This window comes from Seriola lalandi, unplaced genomic scaffold (genome assembly GCF_002814215.2).
Source record: "Seriola lalandi dorsalis isolate HSWRI2012SDOR001 ecotype SW California unplaced genomic scaffold, Sedor1 jcf7180002054630, whole genome shotgun sequence".
Lineage (NCBI taxonomy): Eukaryota > Metazoa > Chordata > Actinopteri > Carangiformes > Carangidae > Seriola > Seriola lalandi.
Window position 1 is genome coordinate 749,198 of NW_019525183.1, and position 20,753 is coordinate 769,950.

General features: G+C 39.3%; 1 protein-coding gene across 5 annotated transcripts; it reads right to left on the minus strand.

Moving 5' to 3' along the window:
• Positions 1-9: 9 nt before the first annotated feature.
• Positions 10-20,503, minus strand: LOC111665329 (ATP-dependent RNA helicase DDX3X-like). 5 transcript variants are annotated; one of them, XM_023420293.2, is made up of 20 exons: positions 20,187-20,503; positions 18,416-18,467; positions 17,841-17,888; positions 17,387-17,443; positions 16,621-16,824; positions 15,901-16,003; positions 15,605-15,721; positions 15,155-15,254; positions 14,918-15,053; positions 14,666-14,763; positions 13,352-13,450; positions 13,086-13,246; positions 12,819-12,963; positions 12,453-12,597; positions 11,676-11,726; positions 10,255-10,436; positions 9,968-10,085; positions 9,690-9,843; positions 9,427-9,551; positions 10-8,856 (listed from the first exon to the last, which is right to left on the minus strand). In XM_023420293.2, the coding sequence occupies exons 1-20, from the start codon at positions 20,229-20,231 to the stop codon at positions 8,777-8,779; spliced, it is 2,220 nt and encodes a 739-aa protein (XP_023276061.1). In that variant the 5' UTR covers positions 20,232-20,503; the 3' UTR covers positions 10-8,776. The 5 variants fall into 5 exon arrangements, with proteins under 5 accessions (XP_023276061.1, XP_023276060.1, XP_023276064.1 ...); XM_023420292.2 differs by having other exon boundaries at positions 17,387-17,446; XM_023420296.2 differs by lacking the exon at positions 17,841-17,888.
• Between the last annotated feature and the right edge of the window lie 250 nt (positions 20,504-20,753).

The following is a 20,753-nucleotide window of genomic DNA, read 5'->3' on the forward strand; positions in this document are numbered from 1 at the left end:
AAACACCAGTTACATTTGCAAATCCAAACCTTTATTTGTGGTAAAATCAGAATATATGCACAGTTTTTTTTCTTCGTGCAGTGCTCCTCTTCGTGCACAACTGCTAAACTAATACATAAAGCAAATACTAACTACCAGGCCGGTGCTGCTGTGTGTCCACATTAAGGGGATCTGGCCAGTCGGTAATGGTGACGACACTGGGCTCCATTTCAATTCAGATCTCTCTCTAAACAGCAATCATTCCTCAATAGATCACCTTCTAAAGTTACTCACATTGAAAGTGAAATGAAGCCGTGAAGTGTTTTTTTTGTGTACGTTGCATCCCAGATTGCCATTTGACAACAACTACAGAAGAGCCATGAACTTATCGTCACAAAACTTTGTGTTATTGCACACAAGAGGCTGTAAAATGTGATTATTTGCCTGTGCGCCATGTGTTTGATCTGTTAATGATCGTGGATTTACTTTGGCTCCATTGCTTTCTGGTCCACTGAGGCTCCAGTCATTGGACAAATGGATTTGTCCCAGTATAACTGAGTGTTTGTGCAAAGTGGAATTAATGACATTATTCTTGTCATGCAAGACAGATGAAGAGCCATGGATCAGCTGCAAGTTGCAATTAAAAAAAAAAAAGAAAAAAAAAAGCATGTCACTCTAACAAAGACAGCAGGATGGATCCTCATTTCTGATTGGCCAGAAGCTCCCCCGTGACAGCATTAACACACTGACGCCTGAAAATATGCAAATCACAACAACATAGCAATAGAACCACAGTTAATTCTGTGTTATGAAGACTTTAAAGGTCGCCACTTGCCAGACATTCACAACAAGGGTATCAACGGGAAGGAAAAGTGTAAAGACTCAAATGAAAAGAAAAAAACAAAAACAACAATTGACTTGGAGAGAATCTGGACACTTGTTTTTTGTACTGCATGTTTGTTTGTTTTTTTTACAAAATGGTCTTTGATCGTAACATTTTGTTATTTTTTTATTTATTTTTTTTATCCAAACCTTGGCATACATGGTGGTATTGTCTCAAATTTTGTTTGCCAATTAAAAATGGCTGTTTATGGTTGATTTTCATTATTGGCAATGGAACCTGTCGCACAAACAGGTTTATGGATCTGATACTGAGTCCAATGTGACTTTAAAGGTAACCCGTGTAGGATGTTTCTCTTCATATGTCACAGTCACTTTAACTGTAAAACAACTGACACCACGTGCACATCTTCTCGTGTTGTTGGAGATGACAGTAGAGCCCAGTTATGGCCATCGGACGTGTTTACTGACAGATTTTCGAGAGGTTTGCATCGAAAACAAAAACAACCGCTAATTGTATTAGCCAAGAACAGACAAACGTAACTGGTTATTTTATCTACAAATGGTTTCTAAACTGAATTTCCAGATACTACAGTTATGTGGATATCGCAAAACAAAATTATACATACTGGAAGTTGTTACACTTCATCCTGTAGCGCTACTGCACTTTGTTTTCAGAAAACTACATCTGATAAGAGGCAGAAAAAAGATGTGCACATGGTGTGAGTGCCCTTGTACTGGCCTTTAGCAGAGAACTGGTGTATTGGGATTTTAAGTGTTTTGGCACCAGTGACAGTATTGTTATTTTTGGGTTTGGATTTTTAAAACCTTTTTACATTTGTTATTATCAAAGCTTGTAACAGTGACATCCAAAGAGAAATCCCTACACGTTGCATCTTTAACATTAAAAAGCTCACACTACCCCAGAAAAATAGAAATTTTCACTCATACCAATGACATTCAACATTCAAGTGCCAGTGTTTTTGTTTACTGTCTTTTGGTCAAGTCACTTTGTAAAATATCAACTTTTGTATTAGGCTTATAAAAATAAATATTTCTCAAAAATGCTTGATAAATTACACAAACTAGCAGCGAAAGTAGACTCGAGAACTCTGTGTGCAAACAGCTGAATCCTACGGTTTGCTGTTAACTAGATCTCCACCTGGTCCCAAAACAAAAACTAACAAAAAGAAAATAAAACTAACAAACTAAAAAAGAAAAACTGTTTCATATCTGGAAGAACCTGTCCAAACATCTCTCTCACACTCACACACACACACACGCACGCACGCACGCACACACAACACTGTGGAGAAACCTCTCTTTTTGACACTTGCTGTGTTACACCTCAGTCACTCTCACTCACTCACACATACCTCTCGGAGGTTTTGAAGGAAATGTGCTACAGAAGACTTTAGCTGAAGGTTAAACAAAGTAACTGAAGTATTTCCTGTAAAACTTGGGGTTTGAAGTCTTTCTACAACAGAGGGGCCTGCAGGCCGCAGCAATGGGAGCATAGCACCATTAAATGTTCACTGACGATCAAAATAATCCTGCTGGTAAGGTAGTTTCCGTAGTGACACGGAATCCTTTGCCACGGTGACACTGTCAGTGTATCTGTTGCCATGGTAACGCTGTATACAGTGTAACCAACTTCACTACCTGCTCCATTAGGGCTGGGTATCACCCTAGAATTTAAGGCATCAAAAGGTTTTGAAAATATTCAAAAACCTGAAACTAAAGTGCTGGATTTCTTTCACAGGAAATAAAACTGAGCATGTTGTACTTCTAATTAGTACAACTGATGGTCCAACCAAATGCTACAGGGGTCATTAGGATTCATCCTGGTCCAAAGTGGTACATCAACTGACTGACCTATATTCCCGTCCACAGAGCCCTACTGCTCAACAGTCCTGACAGGGGTCCATTTGACAAAAGGAAGTCAACACGGAGAATTTAATCAAACATGTAACATCAATGACAAGAAATGGTTAATAAATTTGTTTGTGCCAGCGTTACACAACGGCAGTTAAATGCCGACACAATTTTTGAAGCAACGTTTTAATTGTGTTTTTCAGTGTGATTGCACCCTGCTCTGTTCAACACTTGTGTGTCTGCCATTCTGGGGACTGATGACTGTGATGACTTCATACCCACGCCTACATAATGCATTTACTTTTGCTTGGATTTTACATCTATATTGAAAAATACCCAGCCCTAACTGCCACGTTTCAGTCTTTAGTGAATCATTGATTCAGTCAATTCAAGGCACCGTGCACGAATTTGAGCTGATTTCACTTGTGCCAGTTTGTGCTTTAATCCAAACGGAGCACAGACAGAAAACAGCCCTAACAAAACTCATGAATCTTGGTGACAGCAAAGTGAAAGCAAGCCACAAATAACTGATCTCTATTGCACTTACTGTAGAAGTTCAGTGCCCTGGGAAGCGGGGATTTTGATGAGGAGGGTAGGGGGTTTGGGGCACAGTGGTAGTTAAGTGTTGCTCCAACACAGTTCAAAAGTAATTACAGCTGATAGATATAATCTGTCTTCCCTAGAAAAAGACCTAAATACATTGCATATTTATGTGCATACTATGAACACTACTACTCGACAAGATTGCTCTATAAACAAGATGAAAAGTGAGGTAAACTGAAGTTTGACCTTCCATGACTCCCTGCTGTATAACTCAAAAATTAAAAATTACTATCTACACTACCAGCATTCAACAATATACTCAGATCTTGTATCAAAACAACTGTTCCTAGCATCTGCGTCACTACACGTAAAATGCTCAGTCATTCCTTCATTTTTACATGGTTATGCTATCTGCCCCCTAGTGGCTGTTAGAAGGCACAGCAATGTCTACACACTGAACCAGATTCATTCAAGTGTTTTGTCTCTGACGCTGTATATTCTTCCGAAGGGTATTTTAACATACTTAGCATTTTTATTAAACACAAGAGACTAAACTAGCTGCATACTACGTTTGTGGTTGGCAACAGCCATGGATTCAAGTAACAAATGCTGACAACATCCCTTCTCACACAGGGAATATGTGACAGTGTCAGATGACAATTCAGTCAAGCTCTAAATTTGTGTTATTCAGTCAGTATTTAAAGGTAGACCCTGGTTTGGTACCAGCGTCCAAACGTCCTAACTCCAAACAGCTCCAAAGCATCAACAATACGGGGATTTCAGGACGCTATTAGGTAATGCAACAGTAAGGAGTGTGTATCTTTACCTGGAAGGTAATGAGCTTCAGCCTCCTCCAACATGGAGGCTAGAAGTCAGATGTGCATGTTTAGAATTGGCCAGTTATCAAGTAACTGTCCATAAGTCAGCTGGTTAAAAAAAGGTTCTACATTTCAAGGTGTCCCCAAGACTATTTAAAAAAAAGTGCAACTTAAAAGAGTTCTATTGATGTGTAAAGTGAGTTTTAAACTAAGCAAATCCCTCAAAATTGATTGTCATTTGCAACATTATTTGCAACATATTGTCATGTTACTGATTTCTATCTTCCTGCTGCTTATTCCTTCATACTCAACAGTTTTCGTAAGAAATCTAAGATGGAGACGGTCCACCAATGCTGCAGTAGAAACTATAGTATGTTACTCATATCATGAGTTTGGTGCTAAAATAATTTATTGGGACACCTCAAACACAGTTCTGGTCAACAATTTAATTTAACCAGTGCTCATCGTAGTTTAGCCTGTATTAGCTGAACCATTGTGAGAACATAATGTGTTGTGCTACAATAACAGTTCATCTGACAGTTGAACCACACCTAAACAGTAGCCGAAAGAAAACGCAAACTAATTTGGAAGTTTGACATGGTGGAGTGTGCTGTGTCTGCCCTCTACTGGTAGCTTCATGTTTTTTCCTAACGTCTACCTATCCTTGAACATGTAGTAAGAGATATCACAGAACTAATTTCTCCCACCACTAATTCTGACACAAGGGACTGGTGTCTTTGCACCAAGACACAGAGAAGCTATAATCTAGTTTGTCAATTTTGTCCTTGACCTGCTGTCCACTTGATTCCTCAGTCCTCCAGCATCACTCAGCCCTAAACTTTTTAAAAAATAGTGTTAAAGCCAACTAGTTTCCTGAACCTCCCAGTCACCTGTACTCGAGGGAAATATAAAAATTGACACGAACGTGACTTCTGATTAAAAATTTGTCTAGAAATCATAGAAGACAGAAAAGAGAGTTTCAACTTAACTAAAGCCTGCTGTATAATTGTTTATATTTGCTTGGCATTTTTAACTCCTTGACCAAAAAACAACAACACTTGCATATGTTTTGTTGTCTTGGTCCAGCCTTGTCATTTGTCAAAGCCAGTGGGCAATTTGAGGGACTCCGCCTCGTGAGCGTCAATTGATAAATTAATTCTGCCTATTGGTTTTTTTTTTTTTTAAATGTGTAAACACCTGTATTTTCTGTAAATTTTATCTCCAAATTCAAATTGCCCACTGAGCTGACCTTACCAGACACTGCATGGTCCAATGTCGAGTGATCAAACGTAATCTTCTACACATCAAGTGTTGTTTCACTTTTAATTCACATTCTTTTTCTGTGGAGATTCTTCTCTTTCTGTTTTAAAGATATGAACTATTTACAGTTAAGCTAGGTTTTCATTTCACCAAAGTTATAAATGTAAACAAAACAAATTAAGACCCTGATGAAAATTAACAATTTTCCCCACCAGGCAGCAACAAAGCTACTTTTTGGCTTATTCTGCTGCTGACTAACACAGTGGGGGATTGGACTTCTACCACTGAACTGTCCAAATGAACAGTGGAGTTTCTCATGTTCAAACAGGGATGAAACATGGAAATCCAGGGTGCAGGTCAACTGCCTCTTGTAGCCTGGTTCCACGGCAGAGCAAAGTAGGGCTAACCAGGTATTGGATGTTGATTACGTCAAGAAAATTCTTGCAATCTTGTAACCAAATATTTTCTGTTTTATTATGCCACTTGTCCTCTAGCACACTTTATCTGTCCTATATCTTGCTGTGCTATGCTAAGCTTGGCATATTTTTAACTTTCCCAGCAGCGCTAAAATGGGACAATGCTAGCCTAAATGCAGCAAACACCAACTGTGTCGCGTCAATTGACAACCACGCAGACATAAAGGTGGAAGTAGCAGACAAAGTGCTGTAACCAGAATGAGCTGGTGCACTTTGATGCTTGTAAATAAGAGAACAGTATCAGTCAGAAATGACTTATGCCAAGATGCTACTGGTGTGCAGCTTACATAGAAGAATTGTATGCAAGTGTTGTGGAGCACATGATATGCCACTGGTGCATGTTGCTGCAATTGTTAAGCGATTTCTGTGCTTTTTTTGTCAGCTGATATCTTTGAAACATGGCACTGGAGAAGTGGGCGTCATTACAAGAGAAGAGAGGAGAAGGAAATGACGATAAGAGTAGGGATGGAAGGACCTGCAATCCTAAGCAGGAGCTAAGTAGACGTGGTTGGAATTGTGCCTGTTCACATTTGCTCATAGGACAGTAAGACAGGGCATGGCTAAAATGTGCTATAGAGGTGTTGCATTATATCCTCCAGAAGCCCCAGCTGTCCCTGCTGTGAAATGGGTTAGGCAAGCTTATCCAATTCTTTACTTTTACACCTGACCTCAACAGATCTTTAAGACCTAACGAATAAACTGGAATGACTTATTTTAGAGAAGACTCTTCATGTAACTCTCCAGGATAGAGTGAGCAAGAAAATTTTGAACTCTTATAGCCTTTTGGTTGTGTATCCCCTTGAAAGAAGCTTTTGGCAAACAAGGGTTTCAATGTTTGTAGTGGAAGCAGAGCCAGTTTCCCAAGAGCATGGTGGCACTAAGAGTTAGCTGAACATCCACAGCGACAGCCACTGGTAAAATTTGGTAACCATTGCTTTCAGCAGCAGCCATGTAGCCCCAAAAATGGTGTAGCATTGCTTTGCCCTCACTGTAGGATGTGGTCAGTGCAAGAGACACAACTTTTGCCAATATTTTTTATAATTGCATTGTTAGATATTACTATTCTCGTATGTATGGAAACAACATTCCAGTCATTCATGACTCTCACGGGGAGATACCAAAGACTTAAACTGCTGGGAAAATGCAAATCTGATGTATCGAAATAGAGTGAACTATTTTAACAATTACTGTGAATCTAATATAACTTGAAAGTGGCATCAGATTTTGACCTCTCACTACATTAAGTTATGAGGAACATACCACATACCTGAATAGTTTGAGAGGAAGTAGCAACATAACATAACTGCTGCTGCTGCTGGGCTATACCAAATTCAGTGGCTCTGCTTCTGGCATCAAGTGACCCAACAATTAGTGACAAGATGGTTTTGAGAAACCCAAACTCAAGCTCAAACCAGAGCTATAGATGTGACATACAGGTCAATGAGCAGGACTCGGTTTCCCAAAAGCATAAAACCACTACTATTATTTCTGTTTACAGCCTTTTAAAGCAACAAGGTCTGTTTTTGTTATTAATACAACTTCAATTTTTTATTAATAAGACATGTAATGTATTTAACCCATTTTAGCTTGGATGAGGGTGCATTTAAAAAAATCTAGCAATATGGTCACAGTGGTATTATGCCGTTGGGAATCGGCTCATCAGAGACCTTCTGATGAATTTGAACTCCAATAGACAGATAAGGAACAGAGTTGAGGTTCCTCATCCCAGTTTTTGTTTTAAGTTTTTTTTGCCAAGGTTTGATTTAGTTCAAGCCTAGTTTGTTTCCTTCCAAATAGAAATAAAGAAGAACATGTTTGAACCCATACATGACATTAAATACACATTTTTTTAGTCACAGTTGGCCAATACTTATAGCCAGTTACGTATTATGGCAATAAAAACAATGAAAATAAGAAAAGTTCAAATTCTGAAAGGCACAGTACAGAAACAAATGATCCTCCATTATGTTTTGTTCCAAACAAAGATGCTGATTGTAGTTGTAATATTAACAACCACAAGTCCTAAGACTCTGTTTGCTGGCATCATTGCTAATGTGCAACGTCCCAGCCCTGTGTCTCTTCTGTCTCTGTGGGACATCTTTCTCAGACTTCGGTAAATCAATACTTCAATATGTTTTCAAAAGGTGAAAAAATAAAAAAACATTTTGCTGTTTCTGTGGCCCCTTTTAAGAATCTGTCATGTAAGTGAAGGAGACCTCAGCCAGCTCCCATTTTGAATTTATATGCAGACATATTTTGCTCAGATCTGACGTCTTGCCTATCTCTGCGCTATATTTTAGAAAAATTTTCGGCCTATGATTTACAACATGGCCATGCGTTACATACAAAGATGACGTGTGAAGGTACACAGGAAGCCTGGCTGGCTTTGGGTGAATACAGACAAAAACACAATGAAACCAAAACTTAAATCTAAAAGGGAAAAATGGGTATCCCCTGGTCCTCCACAGACTGTAAATATTTCATGTGCATCTATCTTGGGGGGGGGGGGGTTAAAAGAACATGTAGAACTTTCAATTCAGTTGGTTATTTTTCTTCAGACATGTCACACAGGGCAACTAGTTTAAAAAGTCCTCACTGAAACCAAAGGCTGTTGCTAGCTGGAAGGAAATCTGTGTCTAGTGTTAAAAAAAATAACCAACTAAAATTGAAGTGGCCTATTTTAAAAGGTGAGATTCATCAGGAACTAATAAATCAAAAAAGAAAGGATAGAAAACGGTAAAGATGAAGGTGGAGATGGAAAGGACCAGAAAAATCTAAAGAGGAATTAAAAGATCTTAGCGCATAGGGATGGAAGGAGGGCTATATAAACAAGTATAAATAGTTTAATAACATGCACGTGGATTCTTGGGGTTAGTGGAGGGGTGGAGACAGATGGAGTTCAGACAACAGTGTGGGGAAAGGAAGGAGGATGAGTGAGAAGAAGAAAGAGGGATGAGTGAAGGGGGGGATGGAGGAAGGAGGAATCTAGTTGCCCCACCAGTCAACTTGAGAGTGTGAGTAGTTGCCTCCGTAGCCATCACTGGTGTAGAAGTTACCAAAACCACCTGAGAGGGAAGACACAGAGGAGAAAACTCAAAGTTAACAAAGTAAGGGTGTATCAGTCACAAGTCAGTCCAGAAGTACCAGAAAATAATCTTTCCCAGTACAGAGTTGGTATGTGGAAATATTAAAGCTAAATAAACTATCCTTTGATCTGGACCTATGGTACTTAGTCTAGAAATCAACTAAGGCTGTTAAAAATGTCAACAACTTAAGACCTTGATTCTCTCTAAATGTCTCTGATAACCATCCAACCTTCTCAAGCTGCAGTGGTGACCGAGTTAGCAATCTAGAGTAATTAATCAGAGGACACTGTGGTATATAGCATACGAAATATCTTGATTATAATGCTGATGTACTGTATCAATTAGTTCTGCACTGAGGGCATCAAAGAGTAATGCTCTTTTATGAAATGCATTTAGGTTTATAATAAGCTTGAAAATAATATTTGGATTTGGAGATTTATTAGTCACATTTTCTTAAGCAGTTCTAGAAAAATTCTTGCCACAAGAAGAATGATGATATATATGGTATGAAATCATTGAAAAAACTAATTATATCTACTAGATCCTCACCTCCTCCGAAGCCACGGGTTCCTCCATGTCCTGCCTGGTTGCGACCTCCTCGTCCTCCAAACCCTCCAGTGTTGGCTCCAGCAGCGGTCTGGCGATAATCACGTGCTCCAAAGCCTCCAGAGAACCTGGTGGTGAAATCAAATACATCATTTGTATTTGTAAACACACTTAACTTCATTACATTTAGACAAGAAATTCCCTTAAATGGAATTCATATTGACAGACAACAACACATTTACAAAATTAAGGAGATATATGTTTACCTCTTAGAACGTCCTCTGTTGCTGCTCTTATGCTGGTGTTCATAGGCCAGGCTCTCAAGCCATGAGGGCACTTCCTGTTTGGCCTCTACTAGGATGTCCAGCAGGTCTTTAGTGATGTTCCCGTTCTTATCATTGAAGAACGATGTGGCAAGTCCTACAGGTAAAAAAGTATTAAGTAACCATAGAAGTAAATTGCAGCTTTTTGTGAGGTATATACTTATTTTAGATCATGTAATATATGCCATGGGTACTTCCACTGACATTAGTTCTAGTCTTACCCAGGTTTCCGACTCGTCCTGTACGTCCAATACGGTGGACATACTCCTCTATGTCGCTGGGCAAGTCAAAGTTAATAACATGTTTCACATTGGAGATGTCCAGACCCCGAGCCGCTACCTGAGCACACAATACATGAGCAGAAACAATATCAATATTCAATCAATATTTTGTGCTGATATTATGTGTGTAACAAACAGTATGCACTATAGTAAGTTTACCCATTTTCATGAGGATATCTGATCGATATTATGATCAGTGTTTGTACCAGAATTTTACTTTTACTGACCGCTGTGGCCACCAGAATGGGGCATTTTCCTGATCTGAACTGGTTCAGGGCCTCCTCTCGATCTCTCTGGGAGCGGTCGCCATGGATACTGGTGCATGCGTAGCCCTCCCGGTACAGGAAGTCCTCCAAGGCATCAGCACCTTTCTTGGTCTCCACAAAAACCAGAGTCAACGAGTCCTTACCTGGTCAACCGAGAGAAAAGACAATTGAGGTTAATCATTGAAGGTGAGGATAGTCATGGTGGTCGCATGATTCTTCTTTGGTTCTTCTGTGTTCAAACCTCAGATTTTGAAGACGGCAAAGCTATAGTCATTACATTTTATGAGTGAGGCTAAGGAATCGTTTTTGGAGAAGCTTAATTTGCATTCCCATTTCACCATGAATAACAATGTCAAGTGCTGGGTATCGGTAAAAGAACCACACCTGAAAAAACAAGCAATCAAACTCTATACTCAAAATATTGACGTCAGCTTGCAAGTAGCTTTGTGGCTAAGCATTTTGATACAATTCGATGTGATACAATCTGAAGTTCTTGACACAGAAGTGAGAATATTTTCTGGGAGCTTGAGCTTGTGTTATTGTCAGGGAACATAATAATATCTAGAAAGAAATTAAAAAAACTTAACTGGAAATTCACCAACTTCCTGTATCTCATTCATTCATTTATTTTTTTTTTTTAAAAAAGAATGAGCTTTAAGTACAAAACTGAATCATAATGACAATCTAGAAATGTAAATCCTTCAATGTATCTAATATCAGTTTCTATGCACACTCTTTAGCCCTTCTGGCAGGTTATATGTCTACTGCTAACTCAGCTTCAGTCTGTGATGTGATACATAAATCTTAATAACATGCATCTTAAGTAGTTAATAGTTCATATCACATTACAATAATGTTTTTCTACAAACAGAATAGTGCAGCAGGCAGCAGGGGGTGCAGCGTGACTAAAAACATAAATAAAAATAATGACAAGAATAAATAGCTAACAGCATCGGCAGCACTGTGACTAGAGCCACTGATGGAAAGAGTATGGTCAAAGTTCTTTCTCAATGCTCCTGCTCCAATAACATTATGACACCTGATTATGAAGTGAAGGCCATTAGCCCATATTTATCCACATCTATATCCACGTGTTAGCTGGTGAGACTACAGCATAACCAGACTCTCTCCATCAAGGATTTGGGTCTGACATGAAGACACCACAGCAACATACAGTACATAGAGAGGCCAAAAAAACTCTTGAAAACACAACAAGCATGTTTGGTTTAAGCTGAGCAAACCTGACTCATGAAATGGTACACAGAACCAAAAATAACAGACTAAACACAGGATTCTCCACCACAGAGAAGAATATTAAAGGCAAGCAAAATTATTTAAAAATATGGAATGACAAATACAGGTTTCTTGATTGAGGATCTTACCAGGTTTCTCTATGTTGTCTCCAGTATTGTCCTGTACCTCGCTGGGGATGACTTGGGATAAAACCACACCAAACCACCAACATGTAAACTGCACTCAGTCACCAGTAGAAAACCAACTCTGTATGTTTAATGTTCCTGATGGACCAAGGGTTCGCCTCAGTTCACAAAATCTGTTTCACTACTATAAGAAAAACGCTTGTTTTCTAAACCACAAATATGACTTTAAATGGGTTTTTACTGTAAACTGAAGGAAGAGAAAATATTTGTTGAATCCTTCAGGGTATGAATAACATTTCTTCTTATGGAACATTCTCACCATTGCCTTCCTCAGGCCAAAAAAAGAAAATAATTGGATGAAATGTCATCTATAAACCTTGCTGGATGTTTCTTGCTCAAGGCCTCCCGCTAATCCCCAGAAAGACAGAAAATGTTGATAGATTTTAACTGGGCGGCATGTTTAGGATTTTTAAACCCCTATTGATCTACCTGGTCTAAATGTATGTCTATTTTCATTAAAGGGAAAACTAAACATAACTATGTGAATGTTCTGGGCTTTTCCAAATGTTTCAAAATGGTTGACAGACAAGGTGTTGATGGGCGATACACTGAGGTAAACATGAGACACATAGTAATGTACCGGCTGAGATGTGAGGACGACAATATGACAATGACGAAAGGACAGGGGAAATAAAACTGCACTGTGTGTATATGTGTGTTTGCAGCTCGACACAGATGCACCTCTGAAGGTTATGAGTTATTGCTGTGTGACTGTCTCACCTGTAGCACTAAGCAGGTCCAGGAGGAAAGACCTCTTATCGCTCTCTTCCACCCACACCACTTTCTGAGTGATGTTCTCTGAGGTGGAACCCACCCTGCCCACTGCCAGGAAAATGTACTCCTCCAGGAAATCCCTGGCCAGAATCTGCAGGAGGAGCAGACGATTTTCAGCACTGGACTACTAAACTGCTACTACTACACTGAAGCACTGTTTCCAATTCAGATGCCACTGGTCCTGACATATGTCTTCTTTTGCTTTACTTGTTTTACTTTTACTAAGAGTACCTTTCAATCAAAAACTATGGAAAGGAACTATGGAACCAGAGGTTCTAATCTAAGGAACTAAATTAGAGGTCACAAACACACCTGGATCTCTTTAGGAAAGGTAGCACTGAACATCATGGTTTGTCGGATGCCTTTATGCGGCATGGTGTCTTGTTCGACGATGCGTCTTATCTGCGGTTCAAAGCCCATGTCCAACATACGATCTGCCTCATCCAGGACCAGGTAGCTGAAGTGAAGAAGACACAGAGGAAGAGGAAAAGGTTGTAGCATTTAAAATAAGGGTAAAACTCTCTGAATCAGTCCATGAAAGAAAAACTCCATCACTCCCTCCTCCTGTCCATCTCTTACTTGCAGTAGTCCAATCCAATCTTGCCCCTCTCCATCATGTCTACCAGTCTTCCCGGTGTGGCCACCAGCAGGTGGCAGCCTCTCTCCAGATCTCTGATCTGCTGGCCAATATCTGCTCCTCCATACACAACACAGGGACGCACTCTGGACCGGTAGGAAAACTATAAATAAAACAAAAAGGATGAAGAAATACATGAGTAAATGTTTTCCAGTAATTTTTTGGGCTGGGGGTGTTCAAATTAATGTGTGTGCATGTTTGTATATACCTTCCTGGCTTCATCGTATATTTGCAATGCCAGCTCTCTGGTTGGAGCCAGTACCAGAGAGATGGGGTACTGCTTACGACGCCCATACTTCCCATTCTCCTGTAATACAGTGACAAAACCACAAAACATTAGCGCAGTGAAATCAAGAATTCACAGGATGGACACCATGTCAAACATAAATATGAGTTTTTTTGCTTCTTTTTGAAAGAAGAGTACCTGGTCTACTGTCTTTTACAGAATGGTGCATTATGGGTGATTTTTAGCCCTATTGATGTTGCTAGGCTACTGAGTGTTTGAGTCCCTCTCTAGTGAGTCTTTCAGAGTTAATCGGCTTTAAAAATGTTTCATTAGTCCAGTTTAACCTGCAAGGGTCTCTGAAGGCTGGTGTAATGTGTTACGCTGCCACAGAGGAAATAAATTCATGACATGTGAAAACAAGTTCTTAGCATCACCTGACATCTTTACTGCAGAAAACGCCAGGGAGAAAATCTGTCAAACAGCAAGAATTACAGTTGTCATAGATGATGAACTCAAAAAGACTGAACTCTGAAAAATGTTGATGTCAGAGAAAATAAACTAAGCGAGAGATGAAAGTGAGAGAGGAATGGACTCGCTACGGTAACTCAGTCAGCTGACTGGTGGCCATGGGGAAAGTGAGCTGTCTACAGATGTCCAACTGAACAAACATTTTGGTAAGCGGCCAAAACTGTTACATTGTCAGATGGTTACGGGGAGGAGGAGAAAATTGCAGCTTAAATCTATTTACTATAAGTCTTATTTTACCAATGTTACTTTGTTACAGTGCGATCACTCACAAAAATGTGAAGGATTACTTTACGTGCTCACTTCATCAGTGAGCTTATTTATTTTGCTTTTCTTCTTGCCAATGTCTGAGTGTACTGTGAGAAACAACAACCTGTGTTGTTTTTTTTTTTAATAAATACTGTAATGATAATGGTCCAAAACGATGTGAAAATGCATATTCTCAGTGTCTGAACCCTCCAGTTACCTAAGGAAGACCCTATTTAGAACATTTAACTGAGGATTTAAGTCATTATACCCTGAATTACAGCTTTCCTTTAATGGTGTAATAAAACTTACATTAAGTCTAAACTTAATGTAATGTTTTTGTTTGACCGGTGAATACAGTGTAACAAAATGATCTATTCTAAAAAGTTTATACTTTCTAACAATAACTCATTGTAGGTCAATAAAGAGGCTTTCGGCTTAGAAACTGATCCATGCGCTTTAGTCTATTTAGGAACCTTGAGGAAATAAAGTGCCTGGATTCAGGGGCTTAGATTTTTTGCTCACCTGTCCAGAGGTTTTAACTGCATTAAGAGCTTCTCCTGGTCCATCAGTGTAGATTTGGCTGAGAATCGGCAGCAGGAATGCCGCAGTCTTCCCAGAACCTGCAGGCACAAAGTCATCCTTGTCTGTCTACCTCCACATGCTTTCAGCAGAGTCATGCTTTCATAGCATCATTCTCAAGAGTCTAAAATCAGTATATTACTGTGTTTTATTCCTGGAGAGGTGATAGACTGTATGTATGTGTGTATGTTCTACCTGTCTGTGCGCAGGCCATGAGGTCTCTCTTTGACTTGACAATAGGAATGGCATATTTCTGGACAGGCGTTGGTCTGGTGTAGCGACTCAGAGCTATGTTACCCATGACAATCTCACCCATGTCCACATCTTGGAACTACACAGCACACACACACACAAACACAATATTTACAAAAACAGCAGTGACAAGTAATCATGCAGCTGATATTTAACATTGTTAAATTTCTGGTAGCTTACACTCTCAATGTGGTGAGGGCAGTTCTGTCCTGTGGCTTCAACAGGAATGTCATCATATTTCTCAAAATTAATCCCAGTGTTACTGCCAGAGAACAACTCACTACAGAAAATCAACAAAACGAGAGTAAATACAGGTTAATCCAAAGAATTTTAAGCAGTTTAATGATTTGCAATAATTAGTGTACATCCAGTATAAAGCTGATAACTGCTATCATTTCTTGGAGGATTCTCATCAAAAGATCTTTTAATTTCAATGACCAACTGAAATACCAAGATGCTGGTGCTGGTGATGACATAAAAAACAATGACTTTCATATGTTGTGTTTGATCATTTGATGTTATTCCTAATCAGTGAACCATTTCCTTGATATTCCCTAATCTTCCTGCAAAGTTTATTAAATTTCCCTATCTGGACTATACCCATCATGACCAGCAAAAGCACGGACTCACTGTTCAAGGCGTTCGTTACGTGGTGTTGGTTTGGACCAGTCTCCGTCATCTCTGGACTCTTCCACCCAGCGGCTGTTTCCTCCTCCTCCTCCACCACCAAATCCACCATGCTCGAACCTGACGAACACAAAGACGATAGTGAAACGAGATGCTGATGTGATGTTTTCCAAATTCTATGCGCCGCAAGAGGTGAACATATTGCTTTTATATTAAACATGGGAATTTCTATGGCACCTTTACCTGAAAACAAAGAAATATTTTGACAGAAGTTATCAGTCTGTCTCTGTGTCTCTTACCTCCCTCTGTTGGCATTGCCTCTGTCATTGAAGAATGCAGACTTCCCTCGATTGTTTCCAAAACTGCTGTAGGCATCCTTGTTCGTGTTCCAGCCGCTGGCGTCTGACAGGAGAATGGACACAAAAGTACAAGACAGTTTCACACATTCAGTAATATGACAAAATATAACAACAGTCTTCAGCAGAGAGTGAACAGGAATACAGCTGGTGCTTGGACAGAATTGTGGGTGATGTTTACTGTGAAATAGTTTGATGCGTGATTTTGATTTTTGACTTTTATATCCACAAAGGCTCCTATTCACCATCACTAGAACGGCTCTGCACAGCATCATCAGTGGCATTTCATCCTCCTTTGGTTGTAGTTTTGGATATACATTATACATTTTTGCATGTTCACTAAGGACTGTCCTGCTGCTCTACCTGATGCCTTATGTCAATAAGGGCTAGTTGTAGCTGCAAGTCTAATTTTATTTTTACTTAACTGCTATAATTCCCATTACAGATTATAGATGTCTTTCACTTAAACTAGAACTCATTCATATTCCATATTATTTCTGCTTTATTTTTTCCATATTTTCCTGTGGAAATAAAAAGATCATGTGCACTAAAATTCAAAGTATTCAAATATGAATTTATCATTCTAGGAGCAGTTTTTTTCCTTAAACACAAATCATACAAGTTGCAAAGCAGATTTAAGTTGAATGCAGTGATGCTAAATACCTTTATTTTCGTAGCCACCAAATCCCATTGGTTGCGCTGGGTTAATGGGGTTGAAGGATCCTCCCCTGTTGCCACGGTAACCACCTCCTCCGACGCCACCTCTGCCCCGCTCCATACGAGGTGGGCCCCGGTTAAATGAGTTGCCCGTCATCCGGTTGTCATGGTAGCCATTAACAAAGTTGTTGCGCCCCCCATCCCAACCATCTGCAGAGGGAGAAAGGACACTGAATGATCCAAGAATCACAAAACAGCACATCTGCAGGATTATTACTCATCACTGCTGATTAATGTTAAATTCTTGTTGCTAACCAATAGCAGATTGAGCAAGATCACACATTACCTATTATCCCTTTCAATGAACATTATGGAATCATATGTAGTATGAAAACAATTAACAATCTTTGAATCCTCTGAATTAAATCTTTAAATATTGCTTTTACTGCAAAGTTACAAAATGACACTAACATTTAAAAGTAGGCTGCAGACAGGCTATGTTTACACACAGTGAACAAATATTTAACTGCTAGGTTTTTAGAGGGAGTTTTGTAAAGTTTTCATCTCAACAAACAAATGTATTGGGATTACTGTTTACTGTGGGTGTTATGACTTGCAAACTTTTCTTTTTTTTTTTTAAATGCGAGTGTCTTTGGTGAACTCTGCCTGTGCTTAGAAAATAGGAGTTTTCAGTTTCTTTTAACCATGCCTTGGCTGTTGCAGCTCATTTGCCACCACCACAACAGAGCACACAGCTAAATGATGAACTTACAGTTGGCTGGAGGCGCCATGGTGTAGACACCTTGTCGACCAGCAGCAAAGGCATTTCCTGCTGGATGGGAACAAAGTGTTTCAGTTGTGGTTTTTATCAGTAACAGCTAGTTAATAAAGGTGCCTTATGGAGTTTTTGACCACTAGTGGCATTATAGAGCAATGTTTTGACAATGAGCTATGTTTTGCTCACATCCTGCCACCAGTTTCACACTATGGTAGAGACGTGCAAAGCACGGCGCCAACAGAGACGGGAAAGAAGACACCTGGAAGCTAATGAAAGAGTGTGCTATTTAAAATATTCACAAAATTGGCTTTGCAAATATTTAATGAGGAAAAAATACAAGGATTCACACAATGAATTTTGGTGAATATCACTAAAAGTAAATATAACTTTGCTTTTTTATTGTTTAAAGCAAAACTCCACAGGACAACTTTAACTTGACCCCACTCACCATTTTTGGAAGCGTCTTTGTTCCGTAAATGTGGAGGAATGTATCGCCCTGTAGACAGAGACAACATCAGTAAACTGAGTTTCCTTCCTTAGAGGTCTCAGAATCTGAATGTATAATAATATAAAATCTAAATAAAGACACAAAGCCACCAAAACCACCCTAATTCTGATTGACTGTGGCAACTGCAGGTTGAGGAACTTCGAAATGAAAGAGCAGAGCGGGAAATTTTAGATGCACTGTAAACATGCATTTTCATAGGGCCTCAACCCTGCTGCAAAAATTAATTATCTAGTCCGGCCTCAAAGATGCATTTTAATTTAATTTAATTGAAATAAGTCAATAGAACAGTTTTTATTTTTAAAAGTTTTGTATTCCCCTACACTTTCCGGTCCTTCCCAATTTATTTTCTATGGAGCATGTCCTTGTTTGCTGTCTTTATGATAGCACCACTCTTGTTACCATTGTTTATTATATGTGGAGATAAAATGTCCAGTTTTGTGAGTGTCTGTGCACATTAATTAGTCAGAGAAAATGAAAAGTTCTAACACTTCCAACAAAAGATTTTGGCTGCTTACTGTTAGTGCCTCCACCTTGTCCGTCTGCTGCACTCAAGTCTAGGACAGCAAGCTGGAGAAACAGAGACAAACAGTCAGAGAAACAGACCACATATACACTTATTTTCAGCAGAGCAAACTGTCTACCCTTATTCATCTATTTAGACACTTTTATTTTACTGAACTGCAGCAACATCTCTTTTAATTTTTCCCAAAATTGGGTTTTTTTATTATTTTTTTTTTTACTCCAAATTTCCAGTGCCTCCCTGCAGGATTTTCCCCCTGCAAATTGAAACTGAACATAAAAACAGATGGGTGGAAACTCACTTAATGTGAGTTGAAACAAGAGCTCACTGAGTCATGGCCAAAACGGTCATCTGTATAAAATGCTTTGAGCCCTTACAGATCACCAAACTGCACTGTAAAAGCTTTTGATGATGGAAAATATCAACCATGCACTTGGCTGTAGGAGCTGGAGCTGTCATGTTTCTACCTGTAAAAACCTCTTTCTACAGCAGATGACACCAAAATCTGCTACCTACTTGAAAACTAGAGCAAAAATTTATTTTTTGTTTATCTGTCATAATAAACAATGTGAAGGCTTTGCTTACAAGCCCTAAACAGAATCTGACCAGTTCGGTTTCAAAGGAAAAGGACACATATGGTTCTGGCTTTTTTCATTTCAGTACCAGACAACTCTGCACACTAGTTTGAAAAATGTTTGAACTTCAACACACAGAAATACTATTGTGGTTCTGTCAGCAAACAGCTGGTCTGAGACACTTCACAACAAAGGATAGCAAAGTGCGGAGAAGCAAACGATTTTATGTACCTGCATCCAGCTTTTAGCAATCCAACTGCTGTTGAGGAAACCACTTTGCATGTTATGCTTTCATTGGGATGGAAGCTCTTCCACATTGTAGCAACATTTAATGAACTGGGCTGATAATGTTAATTTCTGTATAAAAACCATCCCAGTGCAGCTTTTTTGGCATCCTAACTAAGACAGAGGATTGTTAACATTTTTTAATGGAGTCAGTGTTGTGCATCATACTCTCTCGCATTCATTTTGCCAGTTAAACATTTCCTAAATATCAATTGAGAACATAAGGTACTTTTCTGTTGCCATCCAACTGTCTGGTCGGTCAGACACAGATAAACTACGTTGCTGGTGACGCAGATAAAATGACCATGTTTAAGCGGGACACAGTCAAGATTAGCGTGAAAACTGTGCAACACTGCGTATCATCTAAAAGCCGGTGGGCTACACTGTCAAACGCCGCATTGTTTGTGTGTCAGCCCCGCTAGCTCCGTCCCCGCATACCTCCATTTTATTATTGTATCAAGCTGCAACACAAACGCAGTGAAGATAATAGTTGAAAGGTGCGTTTCATATGCACACACAGGAGAGCCGACGGAACCACTCCGTGGTCATTTGTTATTAAGCTCTCCGTTAAAATTAATAGCTTATCCGCAATATAAGTGACCTATCACGTATATCAAACAACATTACAGGTTTCTTAAAACATTTGGATAACTCCCAGACATAGCATACGCAGTTATAACCCAATGTTGAGGTGGCAGTTTAACCAAACGTCACTTGGCCCGCTACCCGCTCCGCAGTTACTTTGGTCATGCCTGTGCTTATTTGAAACGCACCCAACGCCAGCTAGCAAGATAGCATCTGGTTAGCGGTGTTTTTAAGCTAGCCGGCAAGCTAACACTTACCCCTGCCGTTAAAACATTTTACATCAACTGACGCTGCAAGACAAATTTAAGTGACGTGGCTTACCTGCTGCTCTAGACCGTGGGCATTTTCGACGGCCACATGACTCATAACTATAGAATATGGAGGAAAAATGTTGTCGTTGAAAAAAGGACCTCTTTGTTTGCCGGGTTTGATGTAATGTTATTTCTCCTTTGCCTCTGCCCTGTTTCTGTGGTTACGACAGATGACAGTTATTTCATTGACTCACAGCTGTTATACGTTACTTCATAAAATGCTATTGTAATTTAACGTTATGAAAAATTCCTGTATTTTAAATACAAGGATGGCACTTCATGCAAACTCAGCTGATGTCGATTAGCTCTCCAGCTGAAGCTGAGATGAAGCCGTTATGGGCTAGTCAAGTTAGTCTTAATAAAACAGAAAAATACATCCGGTGACGCCAAAATAAAAGTCATTCAACAAACCCGAGGATATTTTTGGAAGATATGTAGATGGTGTAAATAATCTTACTATAGTCATATCAAATGAAAACCTAGTTCGCCTTAATAAAATATGACTTTACTGTGCTAGTTTTATTGCCCAAAACTCGTAAAGATGAGTCACTTTAAAGGGATATCTACTAAATGCTGG

Excerpts from the sequence above, each read along its gene's own strand:
- LOC111665329 (XM_023420292.2), bottom strand. The coding sequence starts at position 20,231 with ATGAGTCATGTGGCCGTCGAAAATGCCCACGGTCTAGAGCAGCAG. Across the intron at positions 15,054-15,154 it reads GCCCTCACCACATTGAGAGT|TTCCAAGATGTGGACATGGG; the intron begins GTAAGCTACCAG and ends TGTGCTGTGTAG. Across the intron at positions 14,764-14,917 it reads CATGGCCTGCGCACAGACAG|GTTCTGGGAAGACTGCGGCA; the intron begins GTAGAACATACA and ends TTGTGCCTGCAG.